At 40.8% G+C, this 19,062-nt stretch overlaps 1 protein-coding gene across 4 annotated transcripts in view; it reads right to left on the bottom strand.

Moving 5' to 3' along the window:
• Nucleotides 1-19,062, bottom strand: part of DENND1B (DENN domain containing 1B) — a 213,049-nt gene that overhangs the window by 122,776 nt on the left and 71,211 nt on the right. For all 4 annotated transcript variants that reach the window (XM_014564682.2, XM_014566635.2, XM_032466801.1 and 1 more), the window contains exons 4-5: nt 2,756-2,805; nt 715-834 (exon numbers count right to left, since the gene is read on the bottom strand). In XM_014564682.2, coding sequence (XP_014420168.1) covers nt 715-834; nt 2,756-2,805 — 170 coding nt within the window. The remainder of the gene's footprint in view (nt 1-714; nt 835-2,755; nt 2,806-19,062) is intronic.

Here is a 19,062-nt window from a genome sequence, read left to right on the forward strand (position 1 = left end):
GCATCAGCAACTCAAACCCAAGGCTCACAGACAGAGGCACACTCTCAGCCCCTTACATCACAGGACCACGTGAGTGATGGAGGCGGACAGGTAGGACCTGGAGACCAGCTAACCGCCTGCAGCTCAGCAACAGCCCCGCCGCCGCTGAGCGCGAGCCCCGCACCAGCGCGCGCTCCCGCTTAGCCAAAGGAGCGAGAAACATGAACTTCACACAAAATTTCAGTAGAATTTATAAGGTTAGAAACATCTTCTAAAATTTTTAAAACACCATGTGGCCAAATAAAACTCCTCTAAACACTTGTGCCCAGAATCACCAGTTTGCAACCTTTGCCTTAAACCAACAATTCACTTTCAAAGGTCCAAGCTCTAGGTCAGTGAGAGAAAAGAGGACGTATTAATTTAATTGAATTTTTGCATCCTGTTTAATATGTGAAAACATGTTATTTGAACTCATATCTTAATTTTTCAAAATTAAAGCCACACAACTAATTTTTAAAAATTTTCTTTGAAGACAAATGCTGCTGTTACTGGTAAGTCTTTTAACCTAATTGCTATATAGAAAGTAAATAAAATTATTTTTCAACCTAGTTGGATTTAGAGAAAACAAATAAAAAGTACATAAGCATATTTTTAAGCACCCCAAACATAACAAAGCACAAAAGAGACACAGCTAATCTGCTGTGCACCCACCTGCCTTCTGCTACCGACACTCACCTGAGGATGCATAAGCAAATCTTGCCTCCTGACGTGAGTCGGCAGAATCCAAATCTCTGCTTACTTTCAATGTCTGTCAGTACAAAGGTAAAGTGCTGTCCAACTTGATTCTGAGACACTCTGAAACACAGGAATATTATAAAACTTAAAGCCATGTGTGAGCATTTCCTTAAAGAAAAGCTAAAGCAAGAATACATTTGTACGTGGCATTGTTTTCACCTTTCCAATCTGTTGGTTCTAAAGCTAGAGCTGTTGGTTCTAAAGCTAGAGCTGTGCTCTAAGACTCAAATGAGCGTGTAACGTGTAAACCAATTCACGAATCAAGTCCCCAAGTGAGTTGTAACACCTTGTGGGCTGAGCAATTCAGGATATGCCAACCCCTTACTAGGGAATCATAAGGTATCTCACTGCAACTTTTCACGTGCTTAAAAATACTTATCAAATAGTCCATACATTCTGAAAACACTACTAACAGAAGCGTGGAAGTGGGGAGCTAGACCCGCCAACCACGTCTGCTCCCCTGGCTCCAAGGATGCTGGGCGGCCCATCAGCTGCTTCAGAACCTCCCAGAGCCACCGCCAGCTCTAACTGCTTCTTCTGCTGACTTTGTCACCCGCAAAGTCCCCTGCAGATAACTACTAGCGTTTTTTTTAGCATCCCTTCTAGGGCTACCTGTGTACTGACAATAGTTTCCAAGTACAAAGTAAGAATACAAATTTCTACAGAAAAGCTGACTACAAACAGCTTTAGTTAATTCTGAACTTAGAATCACACTGTCTTCACACGTGTCACACTGCCACGTAAGGTGCAGTAAAAGTCATTACACCAAACCTTCATTCCTATTTAAAATACACAAACACATTTCCTGTTACTGCTATAATCCTGCCCCTAGACAATGATAACGGAACATCTGCTTCTTTCTGCCAAAATAAAATTTCCATGACACCTAAATTTTGGCTTTGAAACAGCCACAGAAATTAAGTAAAAGGAAATAAGTTATTTACTTCCTAGTGCGCCAACACTACAAATCATTTTCAATTGTCAGAAAATATTGCATTTCAAGTGCTGAACATTTAACAAATACACTTTCATGGTGACAGTTTTTTTTTTTAATTTTAACAAACTTCACGAACAGCCTCTAGTGCCCAGTGCACACAATATCCTTCCACAGCTTTCCTTCCTTTATTCTGTCTTTGCTATTAATTTGGAAGCTGCAAGTTTAGCAACAAGCACAAACGATTTCCTGGTGAAGAGGTAAAAACAACGGGTGCCAGCCAGCCCATCGACCAAACGGCTTTATCTTTAATATTGTAAAATTTTAGATTTTTACCAATCTTTACTTTAAGTAAAATATTTTCCTAAATTTTCTTTTGAAATCCCCTCATAGCACACTCTTAAAAAAACCGATAATAGGGTGTGAACAGCACATGAAAAACAATAAATGATCTGTTACTGTGCTCCCAGGGCTATACATTCTGTGACATTTCCACTACACACAGGTATTACTCTATTCATTCAGTATTTGTTCAGTAAAATACAAACATAATGAGATTTTCAAAACTGCTAGGTAAGAGGGTTTCTCTGCAGCCTTGCACAATATTGCACTCTTTCTATAAAGCTATTCTTGGGAGACAAGTAGCTGTGAGGTTTACAATATCACACAGATGGTCTTTTCAACTCGGGTGAAGTGAGACAGAAACCAGGACGTATACATCTCATTTTAAAAGGCACAATCCTGAGGCCCTGATAAAGGACATATTAGTATTTTCTTTTTCTGCTAGTGCTTACAACGTGTCCCTGAAGGACAAAGGGAAGAAATGGAACCGTAAGGCGTCCCCTAACTGGCCGCAGGGGGAAAAACAAGACACAATGATTTTAAAGGCTCCTTCGTTCCAAATACTATTTCATTTGGAACCTCTAGTCTTTTTAGTTAGAAGCAGTGAAATAAAAGTCCATTGCATTTTATAAAGAAACCGCATGTAACGATCTCCGCGCGCTCACTGGACGGGCTGGGGCTGTTCCACACGACGACTTACTGTACCTTTCAACGTCAACGGGGAAGCAGAACTTTGACACAGTCTGCAGTACCTCCTGCAAATGTAAATCAAAAAAAAAAAAAAAAAGCTTTAGAATATTTTTAAAGATGCAGTTAAAACTTTCTTGAGACATATTTTAGGGGGAAAGAAAGTTTGTTTTTTTCTTAAGAAAAGTAGCCCAGGTTCCTAGACGAAAATAATTGATTATTAAAAAGGAATTAAGTGTGTGCTTTGGCAGATTGCACTGACAATGGCGCGGAAGCCCCAGGAGGGAAGGCCTGGCCTGAAGGGTATTAACACCCCTGCCGTCCCCGCTGGGACTCCCTTCAACAAGGCCATATGGATTTTACAAGAAGCACCGCACCATATGGGGAGGCTGGGTCTGCTACTGCCTGTTCCACGGACCAGCCACAGGGACTTCTGACAGATCCTGGCTCAAAAATATAAATGTTGTTTCAATTAAAATGCAGGCAGAGAAAAGGGAATGAAGTTGGCAGCAGGGCGCATCGCTGAGATGTATACCAGCTCCACGCATCCCACAGTAAACGGGCTCAAAATAAAAGGATTTTCTATAGCTAGACAAACGTTTCCATGTTGCACTCCTGGTAAATTCAACAGCAGTCACATGAAGTTTTATCTCAGATAACACTCTTAAAGACATGTGGATCTGAAAACAAGCCTTTCATGCAAAACAACATAGCTCCTAGTCCGTGCACTTTTATTTAAGAATTGCCTAATATGAAAATCAATGTTTTAATTAAGCATAGAAAATAATCTTACTGACTTTGAAACCTGCAGTGATGTCACAGTCATTACACAATAATTTTAGAAATCACATGCATTAACCAGTATAACAAAATGCAAACACACATCAGCCATTGGGCAAAAAATAGAAAAAGATCTATTTCGTTCATACGAAAGACAACTTAAAATCAACTCCTACTGGAAAGTTAAACTTGAGAACTGAAGATGCCGTCATACAAGTTCAAAGTCAGGTGATTTTATGAGACAAAGCAGAGATGTATGAGGATGTTTCATATTAAAAAGAAAAAAAGAGCAACTATCTTGATGCAGTAGGACCCCCAGAAACACCCCACCTACTACGTCTCTACCAGTGAAACTCACTCAGAAGAGTCATCAATATGTGAGCATCTAAACGCCATGCAGGAACACGGTGCTGAGTGTCTCAGAACAGAATTTCTCACTTTCTTTTTAAATGTAGACTGAAATAAGGTATCAATTAAAAACGTTAAAAAGTGTAAAATTACAAAGCCAACCCCTAAGAAAGCTTCAAGAGCCTTAAGTCCCTGAAGCTAAAAGAAAAGTGCCAAGTGAAAAAGCCATCTTCTGTCACCTTCTGTCTTTGGGGCAGGGTACCTGGTTTGCGCAGGAACATGTCTTTGAAAGTATGAGCGCAAGGCTCATGCTTAGACAAGGCTAACTGATGCGCTGCTGACAAGGTTTTGTTAAATGTAATTAAAAGAGCTGCTAAACTTGAAATAATCTAAATCACTTAAACTGAAAACGGTTCATTACAAATGAGAACAGTCCACCTGACCATCGCCAGCCCTTCCCTCATGCTGCAAAAAGTGAAGCCACTTCCCTGCAGCACAGTTTAAGACACCACCCCCTGCCAAGCTGTGCATGTACTTTCTGTAACAATAACAATATATATTCAAAATCCGTTGCCTGCTTCCAAATATACCCGGATTAGTCATATATTCCACATCAGTTTTAAGACTCAAATCAAGAAGAATGTTTCCCAGTTAGTTGCTCGATCGTTCACGCCACCCCCCTTCTTCCACAAGCAACCCACACGCACACACTCCTGCAAACAGCCTCGGCTCGCTCCCCAACTGGCAGAAGCAACCCTCAGGGGACAAGTCTTTAAACCTCCGCACTCTTTAAAATTCAACCAGCCAGCAGGTCTACAGACCAGTGTATAAACAGTACAGACAAAAAAGTCCTCCCTCAGCTTCTGTCAGAGACAAAGCAGCTCAGAGGCTGCCTGTCTCCCCCCTCAACGTATAAGCTGGGTTTACGCAGATCAATGGCTGCAGGTCCCACCTAGCTCCCAGGGCTCAGCTTCCTCCTTAATTACAGGTGCTATTCACACTCAGGTTAAAAAGAAGAGAGACAGACAGAGAGAGCGGGAGGGAGCAATCAGATACACGCAAACAGTTCTTTGGAACCTTTAATAACGATCTTAATTGAAAACTGTACTTTTACATTTATTAGAAGTGTTCGTGAGGTCTGGTGTCTCCACCACACAGCGTTCTTGGCATCACACACGCACACACAGGCAGGCACACACACACGTATTTCTAGGTGGGCACCCACAGATTACAGGAAAGGTTTAAGACAATCCTCTTCAAGAGTTGTTTCTCCGCTTTCTACAGGCATTTTTATGAAACACCTAACTAATTTCCTTAGCCAAGAAAAATTATTTGGGTTCTCAAATCCTCTTAGTTCTCTAAAATATTTTATTGTTATTCAAAAAGAACACACTAACATGTCAAACGTTAAAAATAGGAATAACAAAAAGAGCGAAATAGAATATAAAATTATGACTAGCAAAATGCAACAACACACACGTCTGCATATGCCCTAAAAGCAACGCAGTCACTACGCAAACAAACCGCCTGGAAGCCAGGACTGATGGAGATCGCACACTGGGGGTTTCCCGCTCCTACAGCCCGTGTCTGTACGAACACGCGTGACGATCCAGTCACCCCCGCACGAGAGGGGCGCACGCTGCCAGCGTGGAGAGTGGTGTGCCGACTCTGTCCCGGGGGTCCGCAGGCAGCGCCATAAATTGATCAAATGAAAGAGGAAAGGAGCGTTCAATGATCTGCTTTAAAGAAAAAAAAAAGCTGAAATATGTAAAGCTTACCTCCTGATTAAAGTTCAGTAACTACAAAAGCCTTAGAATTTCTCTGAGAAAAATCTGAGATGAAACGAGACGCATCACCGTTAGCATCGTCACCCGTCTTCCCTCCCCCTCGACGGCGCCCTCCCTCGCTCTGCGCTGGAACACAACGTTGTCCGCATGTCCCCCGTGTTCTCCTCTCGTCCACACTCGGCAAATGCGGCTTCCGCCTGGGCAATCTCACCCACACACATGCGTTCAACCACAGCAACCAAATTTCTCAGTCTTACGGCTGAGATCCTTCTGTGAGCCCTGGATTACACATCTAACCACCTTCCAGCACCAGTGTTCCCCAGACGCCTCAAATTCAGGATGAACACAACTGCAGCCATCCTTCAGGTTTACACTCCTCCTCTCTCCGTCTCGCCTAGCCCGGCAGGGCCGTCCAGCCCGCCGCCCACACCAAACACAGTCAGTTGTCCAGACCTCTCCCTTTCCCTGACCTGCATAATCCATCATTCATCAGGTGTTGTTCACTCGGTTTCACAACCATCTTGCCCCAGAGGTTTTCCACGGAGGGTAGAAAGAATTAGAGGGAAGATAAGAGGGTGTAAGAATCACTTGGGAGAGTTTTTCAAAAAAAAACATAGTCTGATTGCCAACACTCAGGGCATCAACTCTTTGACGTGGTTTGCATGGCTTCCGTGATGGAGGAACCCGACTAATCGTATCAGATAAGGGCGCTCAAGGTGTAACAGCAACAGCGAGTCTCTCGCTGCGGAAGGCGACTAGGTCGTCCGGCTCAGGGACTGACTAGCCCAACGTGTCTTCCAGTCCACCCTTCCCCCTGCCGTCCTGAGGGTCCTGGCTTTGTCCTCAGCCACCTCTACTCGTGGTCACAAAATGAGGTGCCAGACTCTGCTACGTCACGTGAAGACACCACGTGTCCGGTGAAGGCTCCCGGGGAGGCTTCCTCTGCTGGTGAGGCTCCCCCCCGAAGCCCCACCGGCCACCCTCTCCCTCACCCCAGTTGGCCAGAAGGCCACAGCCCCTCCCAGGCTCGTCGCTGGCCAGGGAAACAGGTCCCTGCACTCAGCTCAGCCTTAGCCTGGTTGGAGGGAAAGTCAGGATTCAAATTCAATCATTTTCCACTGAACAGGCAAGTATAAAGAAGCTCGAGTGAAGTATCGTATTTTCTTTCCTAAGACTCCTCACAAAAATTTTAATTAGGTAAGAATTCAAGTTATACCAAAATTCTCAGGGGAAATCTAATACACTGGTATATAAGGACAGTTTCCAAATAAACATAATTTCATGCACTTGAATACCACTTTCAAAATTATTTTGTATAAAGGAGGTGACTTGTCAATTTTAATCTAATTTTTCACAAAGACCACAGATTTCTACAAAGATGGTCACCTAATTTTGAATGTTATCTCCCCAAATAAATGAGAATTGATTAATGCCATATGATCATTCCATCTATTTGTGCTTTACACGGGAGAAGAGTAAACTTTTTTTTTCTCAAAAGAAACATTCCCTGAGCTGCAGCCACCTAGTGCACACCTGGACCCCGGCGGCTTAAGCCCAAGGGAGCATGGCCATCCTAGCAGGGTGATTCGATCAGGATGAACTTTATTAAAAGGTAGAGTTACATTCATACAGCAAATTACATGTGTAGCCTCTTTAAACATCATCTCATTTTCTAAAGAAGTTTTTTGAAACTTGGAGACTCTTAAATTTAGGGCTAAGGAATACCTGAGACCGCTGTGGGACGGCCCCTTGGTTTTTACTTTCCTGCACTGGTAGAAGTAGATTTCTTTCTCACCCTTCTTCCTTCGATCAGGGAAAGCACTCTATGTCTGTGAATTCTAACGCTAAAACTGCTGAGACTGTTAAATCTGATCAAGTTATTTTTCACTATCAAAAATTAATTAATTTTTATTATTGGAAGATTTAAATAGCTGCCATGAAGCAGACACATCCTGCTGTAAAAAGAACTCTACTGTGGAATATGAATTTCGAGCATTCTGGTTCTATGTATATCAGTCTTAGGTGACGAGACCTCTTAGTTGAAAAACAGTCACCTTAGTTTAATCTAATGTCAATGAAAAAGCCTAGATTCCAAGCAGGGCGGAGTGACATTACCAAATATATGCACCCTTACAATTAGATGGGTGCTTTACTTGGCAAAGAAAAGGCATGACTACATTTCCCTCAGTAAGATAAAAAGAAGAATTTAAAAGGCATGAAAGGAAAGTGTGTGTGTTTGTTTGTGTGTGTGTGTATATATATATATATATATGTATATATGTATATACGTATATATATATATACATGGATTTCCAGAGGTTTTTTTTGGTCAAAAATTCTATTACAAACTACCTTCAGATTTTTATCCCTAGGTTAACACTAACTTTTAATCAATGATCTGAGTAACAATTACCCAACTCTAAGAACAAGCCACTAAGAAGACGCCCCTCCTTTTCCCTAGTAACCATATAACCCCCATTCCTTTCAGACCAGTCTGCTTGGCCTCATACACCCCTATTTTCACTAGTCACATTTCCTAGGTCAGAAGAAGTATCTATATAACAAAATGGAGCATGGCCTATGGGATTTATTTGCATTATAGATACTGAGGTATTTCAAAATAAGTATCAGTCAGTTAAATCAAGATAAGGAGAATTAAGGTAAGTAGAAAATGCTTCAATTTTGAGACAGAAACAAGTTTTACATCAGTTGTCTGACGAGCTACCATGACGCCAACCCGCAGCTGGATGCTGGGGAGGGCGAAGGAAATGCATCTCCTAATTTTCAGAATTTAAGACCAGATCCGAGGAAACAGGTACGTGCCTGATGGGCACAGGCAGGCAGCAGAGGACGGGCCCTGGGGTCAGTGCACAGCGCTCTGCAGCCACGAGGCAGCCTTCAAATCTGGCTCTGCAAGCTGCTGGCTACATGCCCCAGTTACCTCCTCTAGAAAAATGCACAAAGTTATTATCTACCTCGTAGGATTAAGTGGGGGTTTATTGGGGGATTTATATGAGGATTAAGTTAAAAATCCATGTAAAATGATTACACAATGTCAGGCACATAAACCCTCTAACAACTGTTAACTCTTATTAATTAGTTACTTGTTTTCAGAACTCTTAAGTGTCATATGAATTCAAACAAAGAAGATACTTAAGCATTCGACAAGTATTTACTGAGTAACTACAACATTTAAGGTCCTGTGTCCAATGGCCTACCTAGGCCAAAGCATTAACATACTGAGATAGAAAATGATGAAAAACATCATACTGAATAATTTATCTGCCTCCTTGGAAGACGTTTAACATACTTAGTTAATACAGGTGCATATGGATAGAGACACAGATCTGAGTACGTCCAGCTACTTCTGTTTAACCGGACACGGTAGCAGCAGACTCCGTTAACGCTGCGCATCTCTCCTGACTTCGGTGTGTACATGAGCCGATGGGGGGCTACCGCACTGGCTACTCCTTTGAATTAAAAATATATTCAAAGAGTCACGCCAACAGACATTTTTCATTTAAGGGAGGGTTTGTTAACAAAATTCCTTCTTCATGTACTTATTTATCAATCCACTTGCTAGAGATTAATCACCAGCTCTCCAGAAGGCACTGGCCAACCGACCAATGGAAGTGCGTCCTGCTGCCTCCCCTGCTCAACGTCCTGGCTGCGACACTGGCAGAGGCGCCCTCCCTCCTCCGCTGCCCTCTATTCCTGAATCATGTCTTCTACCTTCTTCAATTCTGAGTCAATCCCTCTGTGTTCTTTGTTAATCTTTACTTTGTACTTCCCCCCAGTCTTGCAGACTCTACCAGACGCTTGATTCGTATTATTCCTCTCGTTCTTTACACCTACACCACGTGCAGACGATGGTATCTGCCATGATGTTCGTGTAAATATTCTCCATTCACGGGGCAAGTCACACGTTAAGGACATGAATTCTGTGTTATGGATGACAAGCAGAGATACGTGTTCTAGAGAAGTTCATTACAATTTTCCCTTTTCTTTTAAGCTGTCTTGAGCCAGTTTCGAACTATGCCTGCCCTGCTTAATTTTCCCCCAATAGTGAATCCTCTGATAAACCAGGTGGAAATCCTGCTGTTTTTCTGCTGCTTTAAGTTTCAGAGCATAAATCAGGGGCCCTACACTTTAAGGTGTTTGAAAAAATGTATCTTTAGATGGTTATTCTTTTCTGGGAGCAACAGTGCACTTACGAATTATTTCTCTATGCCTTTGAAGGCCCTTGGAGTTTATAAGATCACCTAGTAGAAATGGGAAAATGGTATCTTTTAGAAGTTTGAAAAATCATAATTGATTGTCTGTTTACCTACTCGGAGGCTTCGTCTGGGAGAATTAAATTTTAATTACACAGGTATAAAATACAGACTGTTCTCCGAGGACTATGTAATTAAAGAGGTATACAGTCTAATCAGTACTAACTCGTATTTACTTAAACTTAAAGTGAACTTACTTACGTAAGTTAATGTTTATGTAGGTTTGTGCATATTCATTTAGCAAATATTTACTGTGTGAACAGCCATCACAGACAATGACAACGTAACTCGGTAAGAGCACTGGTGGGGAAAGCGGAAAGCACCAGGGAGCCTAGAAGACAGACGCGTAAAGCGAGTTCAGGAGGGGGCCCCCGGAGGAGTGCAGTGCAGGTCCCAAGGGAGGAAGTCATAGCGACACGGAGAAACAAGGAGAGGAGAGAGGCTGGCCCGGCTGCAGCACGAGGAGAGGGAAGTACAGAGGCGGCAAGGACGGTCTGCCCATCACAGGAAGCCCAGAAAGGTCTAGAGGTGAGCAAGAGAAGTGCGGAGGCTGGGAGAGCGACGGAGAACGTGGCTGGGAGATAAGCAGGGGACGGCCGACAGCACAAGACCTTTAGGCCAGTTAGGAACTTCGGACTTGATACAAAGGGCAGGGAAACCACCCCCTGGTTTACCCGGAACACCCGACACGTACCTATCATCTCACCATAATCATCAACAGCAATCCCTTCTGCTCTTGAAAGTGTCCACGTCATGACTTATGGGGACACAAATCAGAACAGTGGTATCCGCGGGCTGCGGGCACAGGAAGGAGCCAGGGAGCAGCCAGAGGGAACTTTCTGGAGTAACAGAAGCAGTCTGCATCTTTAAAGGACTGTGTGCTGCATAAGTGTATGCACCTGTCAAAACTCATTTCACTGTACACTTGAGATCTGCACTGCACCAAATATAAGTTATCAGTGAAAAAATTAATAATAAGCATCTCAGTTTGGACCATAAATCATGGTCAGCCTACCTAAGAGAATCAGGGAAGCCTTAAAGGATTTAAAGCTAAGGAGGAACATGACTGACTTGAGTTTTAGAAAGGTCATTCTGGCTATAGTGTATGGAACGGACTTTCAAAGGACAAGACTGAGGGCTGGGAAAGCAGAAGTCCTCGGCAATAATCGAGGTGAGAGGTGATGGCCTGAAATAAGATGGCTGCAGAGGCTCGCAGAGAGCGGGACACGGCTAAGAAGTAAACAGGAGGAAAGCGGAGACGTCCAGGAGGTAGCGGATAAAATGTCTGCTGTTCCAGAGAGACAAGCTGGCCCAGACGAAGACAGAGAAAGGTAACAGCACTGATTAAAAGGTACGGGAGGAGTGAGAGACATGACTGTACAGTCGTCCATTATTATGGACAACTGATATTGTTCCTCACATTTTATACCCCCCTCAACTAGCAACTTTATTATAAAATTCCCAAATTATGAAATCACTACATCTTCCCATATGATGATGAAAACATAAGCATATTTCTTTTCCTCAGGACTGGCGTCAAGACAGGTTACAGAGTGCTTGGCCACGGCCGGGGTTACCATCACAGAGCACGTTAATCAGTGAGCAGAGATCAGCCAAGCTGGAAGCGAAGTGAAAGTCCTGGCTGTTACAACTGACGCGATTGGTCAGGAGAAATGGATCTCCAGATCTCTGAGGGCGGGCTCACCTCTGGGCCCCCGCCCCCGGCCTAGCCAGCGCCTGGCACCCCCTCCCCCCGTGCCCTGAGAAACTTGGCGGAACTCATGTGCAGAGACTGTTCTCGCACCATCAGAGTCGATCTGCCTTGGTAGGCAGCTCAAGGAAACGTGATTTACGAGTCTGCATGCTTTCTTTCTGATTATCTTCTTAAATAAAGAGACGATAAAACAATTGCTTACTCTGTGCCAGGTTCTGACCTAAGCACTTTACATCTGTTATGTGGTGGTTTGGGGGGAGGAGGGTGGTAAAGAGACGGAGTAACTTGCCCAAAGTCACACAGCAGCAAATGTCAGCATCAGGAGTTGAACTCACAGCTGAAGCTTCAGCCATCATTCCCCACGCTGGGCACTTTTTTCACTGTGTTTTCATGTAGGTTCCAACATATAACCAGCAGTGCCTAAATCTGATCCTGCTTGGTCTCTATGTGGTGGATTCTGTCCACATACATGAATAGTTAAGATCATACAATTCATACTTCAGAACCAAAGTTCCACCAGGTAAATGAAAAAATGCAGCGGGCGGCAATGTGAAGAAATCCTGGGAGGAGAGATGGAGTCCTATGCAATCACAAACGTGAGCCTTACCCGCCCGAGGTCGTTCAAGGCCCTTGAAATTAAGTCCGGAGGCAAAGAAGCAATGCTGCTCGTGTGTTCGAGTGCTTATCACTACTGAAGATACTAGACTTACAGTAAAAGCAAACATCTCACTTCTTTCAAACAACAGACTTGTAAATAAGGACTTAAAGTTGATTCTCCTTCTCACAGAGGAGCAAAATACCAAGGGATTAAATCAGAAGTATATTATTTAAAATCTGAAACAAAATCATCTGTCACAAATCAGAACAAGGGACACACCAGAGCAAGTGACTGATGCTAGACTGACACAGGCAGGTGAGGTTAAACAAGGTTAGTAGTAACAGAGCTGACGATGGTGGGTGGAGAGGCTATTTAATTATCTTGGGCTCAAGAGTAGAAAGCTGCAGATTCGGCCGAAGCCGCCTCTCTGGCGGTCAGACGAAGGCACGGAAAACTGCAGCTCAGATGGTGAACGCCTGGGGTAGGGGTACCTTCAGCAAGTCCATTCATGAAGTTTGCAAGATGTTTTTATTCCCTTCAATTTAAAGCAGGAACTAAGTACTCAGTAATGAAAATAAACCTTATTCACATACAGTTAGCAAGCAGGGCTGAAAATCAAGACTCCAAGAACTCTAAATTTTTTTGTATTTTTAGGTTATCTTAAATTTTACAAGATTTTTATTTTATAAAAAATGTGCACGCCCATCATTTTTAATATGTCAAACTACAACTAAATTTATAGTCATACGTGGTCTTTTTTTTTCCTTTGAATGAATGTTTCTTGAAATTCTGAACAAAATTTTTGTGGGCTATTATGCTGCAAACTTATTCTGCCCCACCCATTACAGAATATCCACCTCCTGGAATAAAACCCTATAGCTCACACTCCCTGCTGACGTAACCTTTGGCCCCTTGCTGAGATTATAAGTAAAGGTGCCAATTTCGGTCTTAGTTCTTGTCACGCAGAACTCTTTCTATGGGAAATTCAACTGTGAACACTGGTTCTTTCACAGAGAAAGCCACCAAACATGCCTCACCAAATAGCAATGAGTTTTGATCACTCCCTCGTCTAGTCTGCTTTGGCATAAATGACCTTAAAGAGAAAACACAATTTCCTGAGTCTCTTGTAAAAGATTTTACTCAATAAACCAGAAACTATATATATGTGCACATATATACATATATATATATGTATATATAGTTATTTGAATAATTTTCTCAGTTAAGGATTAATAATTATCTTAAATAAATTATCTCGTAACTTCTATTTATTCTTTACAATGTATTATCGTATTGGAATATATGGAAAATAAGGAGTAATTATAAAACACAAGACTGACATTCACTGAAGCAGACTAAGGTAAATGCTGTAAAGTAGATTCAACCTTTGGTGGGCTAAAAAGTAAAACTAAAATAATTCTTTCCGTCACTGAAAATTTTCTTGCAGGTCTGACAAACATTCTGCAAGTCCATCACCTTCTGCTGCCGAGTCTTCTCGGCCTTGTTAGTGTCATCCAGTCTTTACCGTCCTCGACTTTTCTGCAACGTGTATCACTTCTTCATTCAACATGTGCTTATTCAGTGTCTACGAGGTATGAGACACTTGGGATTGAAAGGGGACAGCGATCTGCCTCTTGACCTGAGGACGCTAAGGGTCCGCTTACAAGCACCTGCCCTAGAGGTCCGTATCCAACCCGTCCAGCGCACTCCTAACCTCCTCGTTTCTTTTCAGGCGACTTCACACCGCCTTCCCCATTGGTGTTCCCAGGGTTCTGTCTTCAGCCCCCATCTCTCCGCGGGGAGTCCAGTCTCTCTGCCTCACATGATGGACAAAAGCCTGGACTTTTCTGGCCCGAAGGCAAGGTTCAGAACCCAGGTCAGATACCAAACAGCCGTGGGAAGCCACACTGTCATCCTCTCCTGACTCCAGTCGGAACCTTCCTGCTACTTAGAAGACATCCCTACCAGAGCACCTGGCATATCCAAAACCGAAAACAAAACACCCCTCAAAACATGATCCTCCTCCCAAACGCCAGATTCCTAAGCTTTCATGCTCGCTCTTTTCCAGCCTAACTTTTTCCAACCTTTAGCATCAGGTAACAACCTTTCCTTCAATGCACATAAGCACATCAGAAACTAGTTAAAACCACACGGACCTGTGTCTGCATTAGCAAAAATGACCAGTAGACTGCATTGTTGTCTTTTGTGATCAGCTAGGCTAAGCATAAAGATACATGTTACCATTTAGTAGGAGCTTACCCAGACAAACTGCAACATTACCACTTGTCCAGAAAAATATATAGGAATACATGTGTAACCATGTATTTGAAAAACTAAGTTATAAAAGTAATAAAAAAACCCTTCATATTTTAGATATAATATCCAGCATTATATTTAGTTAAAATACTTAATATATAACAACCTTGAAGTTAATCTTTGAAATTAGGTCTATTCAAAGGCCAAACATTAATCAAATGTTGTTTACTACTTGAAACATTTCTATGAAATAGCATACTTAACATTATGTCTTTAAGACTTAAAAAGTCTAACATATGCAAAGTCTATTAAAATGCACATAATTTATCTCACTCAAAATGAAAATATATCTAATAAATAATACCATTCATCTGGCCTTTTTTGGCTCCCCCTTAACACACAAATGCATTCCTTTTCTCCAAAACATAGCAGCTGGGAATGAAAGGAAAGACTTCAAGTGATCATTTTCACATCATATTCTATCATCTTTTCTTCAGTTTCCCCAGCTTTTCTCTGAGCCCCATTCTTACACAAGGGGTCTCTTTTTAGATCAATCCATATTTCCATAATCCACACTGCTGTTTCCTCCTCCTCTCCCCAGGGTGGACCCACCCCCACATCCAGGACTATGGCTTACAACTGTCATTAAGCCTTGTAACAATAACAAGACAACAAAAGAACGGGTGGGGATGAGGCTGGCTGGCACCATATGCTGATCAAGTTCAACATTTCCAGCTAATAGAGGGTATTTTTTAAACTTCAAAACTTTAACAGCAAAGTGCCTTCGTATCTAGTTATCTTCCCCAATTGTATTTCAAGCTTCAATTGTAAACATCAGTAAACAATCCGGCAATGTTACTTTAAAAGAGCTTATCTATTAATTACATACTGAGAGGAGAGGAAAATGGAAATCATCAAACAAAAAGGTAAGGTGACGACAATTTATGGTTAGTTACTGATTTTTATAACCCACAAGTCTCATCCAACTACCACTCTTCCTAAAAAAGAAATTTCCCTGACAGGCATTTTTTTAAAGCACTATACAGTTACAGTGATCAAGATTACTTCAAAGTCACATATTCCATGTAAATTAATATTGATTTTATATCAATTTGAAAGATTTTAATTACTCTCCCAAGTAATATCTAAAAATATGCTATTTTGTTTCCATCCTTAGTTTCATAGTTAACTAATTTTAACTTTTTAAGCTAAAAATGAAAAAAACAATTTTTGAAATATAACATTTTGAACTAGTAGAGAGACTATGTTAAATTTACTTTTTCCTCCTGACTTCAGGAGAATTCCTTCTGATTCACCACCTTGAAAAAATAGTTTATTCCTTAACTCTGTTTCTCTCAAAGTCCTTTACAGGACTGAACTACAAATTTACTTTTGTCAAATGTTTACTGTTCAATTAAAAGTCAGTCTTTGTGAAACCACATGTATCTCTCTCAGTCTGCATCATCTATTATTTTTAATTTCCATAGGTTGCTGAATAATGTTAGACCTTCCAGGACTGGTCTGAATCATTTGCATGGTTAGAATATAATAATTTCAGGGTCATAAAAATAAATATAAAATCCTTCACTTTTAAGAATTCATTAAAGTAAAACCTGTTCAACCTTCAGCAGAAAAATAAGGTCACTTTTTCCAGGGGCTTTCAAATTTTGTTATCTAAAATACATGCAAAAACCTTTTCAATAGGAGTTTGCTGGTTCTATTTTCCAATAAACACCTCAGCTATAAAGAAAAGTTTCTAAAACATCACTATGTTTTTCCAAATTAGTTTCTCTGTTTGCAATGAAATTTTTACATTTTCACAGCAGAAAATATAAGACAAGCAGGCAAGTGAAACAGGAATGCGATCACACTTTTTCTTGAGCTCTCTAGCACTGCATTGACAACAGAAATGAATCTTGCCTATGTGAAGAAAGATAGACAGACAAAATCATGACGATGATCTTGGATTTAATTTTAAGGATTTACCCACATGCTTGCCATTTATACTATTCTGATTCTTCTTTTTTAGACACAGAATGTACAAAAAAGATAATGCTATATGTATATCGACAAAGCAAGCTGATAAGAAATAATTGATGCTTTAGGGTTATTTAGATAGATCACTGATAAAATGTTTAGAATATGAAATGAAGTATGCTGTCATGATACAATTATAATTCTCTTAAATCAGCCACCGTCTCTTTATAAAAATTAATTTCATTAAAAGTAAGAAATCAATTTGTCTCAGAAATGTATGTTCATATATAATGTATATACTCATAGTGAAATAACAATTAACCGTCACACATGAAAAACTGGTTCAAGACAATTCATTCTTTCCACTTGGAAAAACAGTCATTGGTACAGAATGCAACTACATTTTTTTCTATGTCTGAGATGATCAACTAATAGTTAAAAATGACAGAATCAAATCCAAAGTAGCAAAAAAAAAATTTGGTTTTTTAAAATAGCTAATTTATTTATTTTGAAAGTATTTAGATTTAATAAATTATTTCCAAATAATTTAGATTTGATGACTGATGCAAGAAGCAGAATTACAAAACGCCCAGCAATCAATCCACCTCAACTTCAAATATGAAAGACTTTATTCACTTTGACCAAAACTCTTTAAAATTATTAAAAGAAGAAAAATATTTTTTGAAGTGATGGATGTATAAAAAATTTTTAATAAGGAACATTCTTCCTAAACCATGCAGACCATGCTGAACGTGAGAAGTTCTCAGTGCTGAGTATGTGTGTTTCAGAATCAGCCAACTAGCTAGCTGGCTGCAGTTACAAAAGGCCAGTGAAGACAAAGCTGAAGGATACGATTGAAAATGTGTTTCTATTGTTGCATAATGCAAAGTTTCTTCCTATTATTCATTCAGAAGTGTAATTCAAACTGGTAACAGTTTCAATTAGACCAAGTTTTCTTAATTAGTTTCTACTAAGATTTTGCCTAATTAATGGAATTTTTATTATGGTTGTAATTAAAAAATAATGATGTAGATTTGGGAGTTTGAGATTTACAAATGTTTGCCATTATATATAAAAATAGATTTTTAAAAAATTTCTTCTGTACAGCACAGGGAACTATGTTCAATATCTTGTAATAATCTTTAATGAAAAAATATGAAAACGAATATATGTGTGTATATGCATGACTGGGACACTGTGCTGCACACCAGAAATCGACACATTGTAAATGACTAGACATCAATTTTTAAAAATGCTGTAACATGTGCATGTTTCTCAAAACATTTCTAAAGGCATCTTTATCACCCAGCGTGGGAGCACACACTAGTGTGCCAACATATACTGGTTTTTAGTTGTTTACCCCCCTCTACAGAAACATGAGAGAGAGAGAACACACAAGTCAGGCCTCGTCACGAACAGTCACGGACCGACTAAACCTTTATGCTGCCGGGCCTCTGCTGAGCCACATCTTTTCACTCATATTTTGATGAAGTCCTATTATATTGTTATAACACTAGTCTGATATCCTTCTAAATTTAATATTCCATGTCCTCTTATAATCTATTCCACTTAGTAGATTATCCTGCTCCTATTTTTCCAAGAAGGTTAAAATAATCCATCATGCGTTTATTCAACTTCCTTTGACCCAGCACTCAGTCATCTGGTCATTTAAACCCTTTTATCCAGACCTTATTAGGTACCAGCCGCTGGGCAAGACTTGGTGATTGGAAAATGAGAAGACTCCGCCCCTCTTCCTTCAAGATACACACATGCAGAGTAAGGGAGAGAGGGACATTCTAAAAAAAAAAAAGAAAAGGAAAGAAAGAAAGGAAGGAAGGAAGGAAGGAAGGAAGAAAGGAAACTGAAATATAGAGTTAAACCCAAGAGGCTATACTGCAGTACAGACAGGTTGCTTTGGAGGTCAGGAAAGCCTTCAATGAAGAATTAATTTTTAAGCTAAGGTTTAAAAATAAGTAGAACTGGACCACAAAAAAAAAAAGAAGAAGAAGAAGGAAAGAAAAAAGAAAAAGAATGGAAATGGGCAGTGAAAACAGAAATGCTACCAAAAAAAAAAAAAAAAAGGGGGGGGGGGAGACCTGGGGAAAAACAGGGCAGGGCAGGAAGGGAACTTGACCACCACCTCTGGTTTGCTGAATGCCTGCCCAAGTTTGATGGAACAGAGCATATAACTGACAGAATTCAAACTCCAATTTATATTATCAAAAAATGTCTTTTATTTAAGGCAAGAAATAAAATTAAAGTCTCTAGCTATCACTCTGCTTCTATTTCAGATCACAAAGTAATTTCATCATTGTGCTCTTCTAACACAACAGGGCATGATAATCAGTCACTCTAACTGTATGTGAGTATCCTTCACTCTTACCCTGAAGGACGACCGACTTCAGGAACACAGCCAGGGGTCCACGAACAAGGCTCACAGATCCCCTTCCGTGCACTCCTCCCGACCAGAATGCAGGCAAACATGCAGCCAACACCACAACGACAGTCTCTTCCCAAACAGCCTTCCAGCGCTGGCTTAGACATCTGTAAATGGCTTTCTTTTCAGTGGCACCCTCAACACTGGCCTCCGA

Source organism: Camelus ferus, chromosome 23, assembly GCF_009834535.1.
Source record: "Camelus ferus isolate YT-003-E chromosome 23, BCGSAC_Cfer_1.0, whole genome shotgun sequence".
NCBI lineage: Eukaryota > Metazoa > Chordata > Mammalia > Artiodactyla > Camelidae > Camelus > Camelus ferus.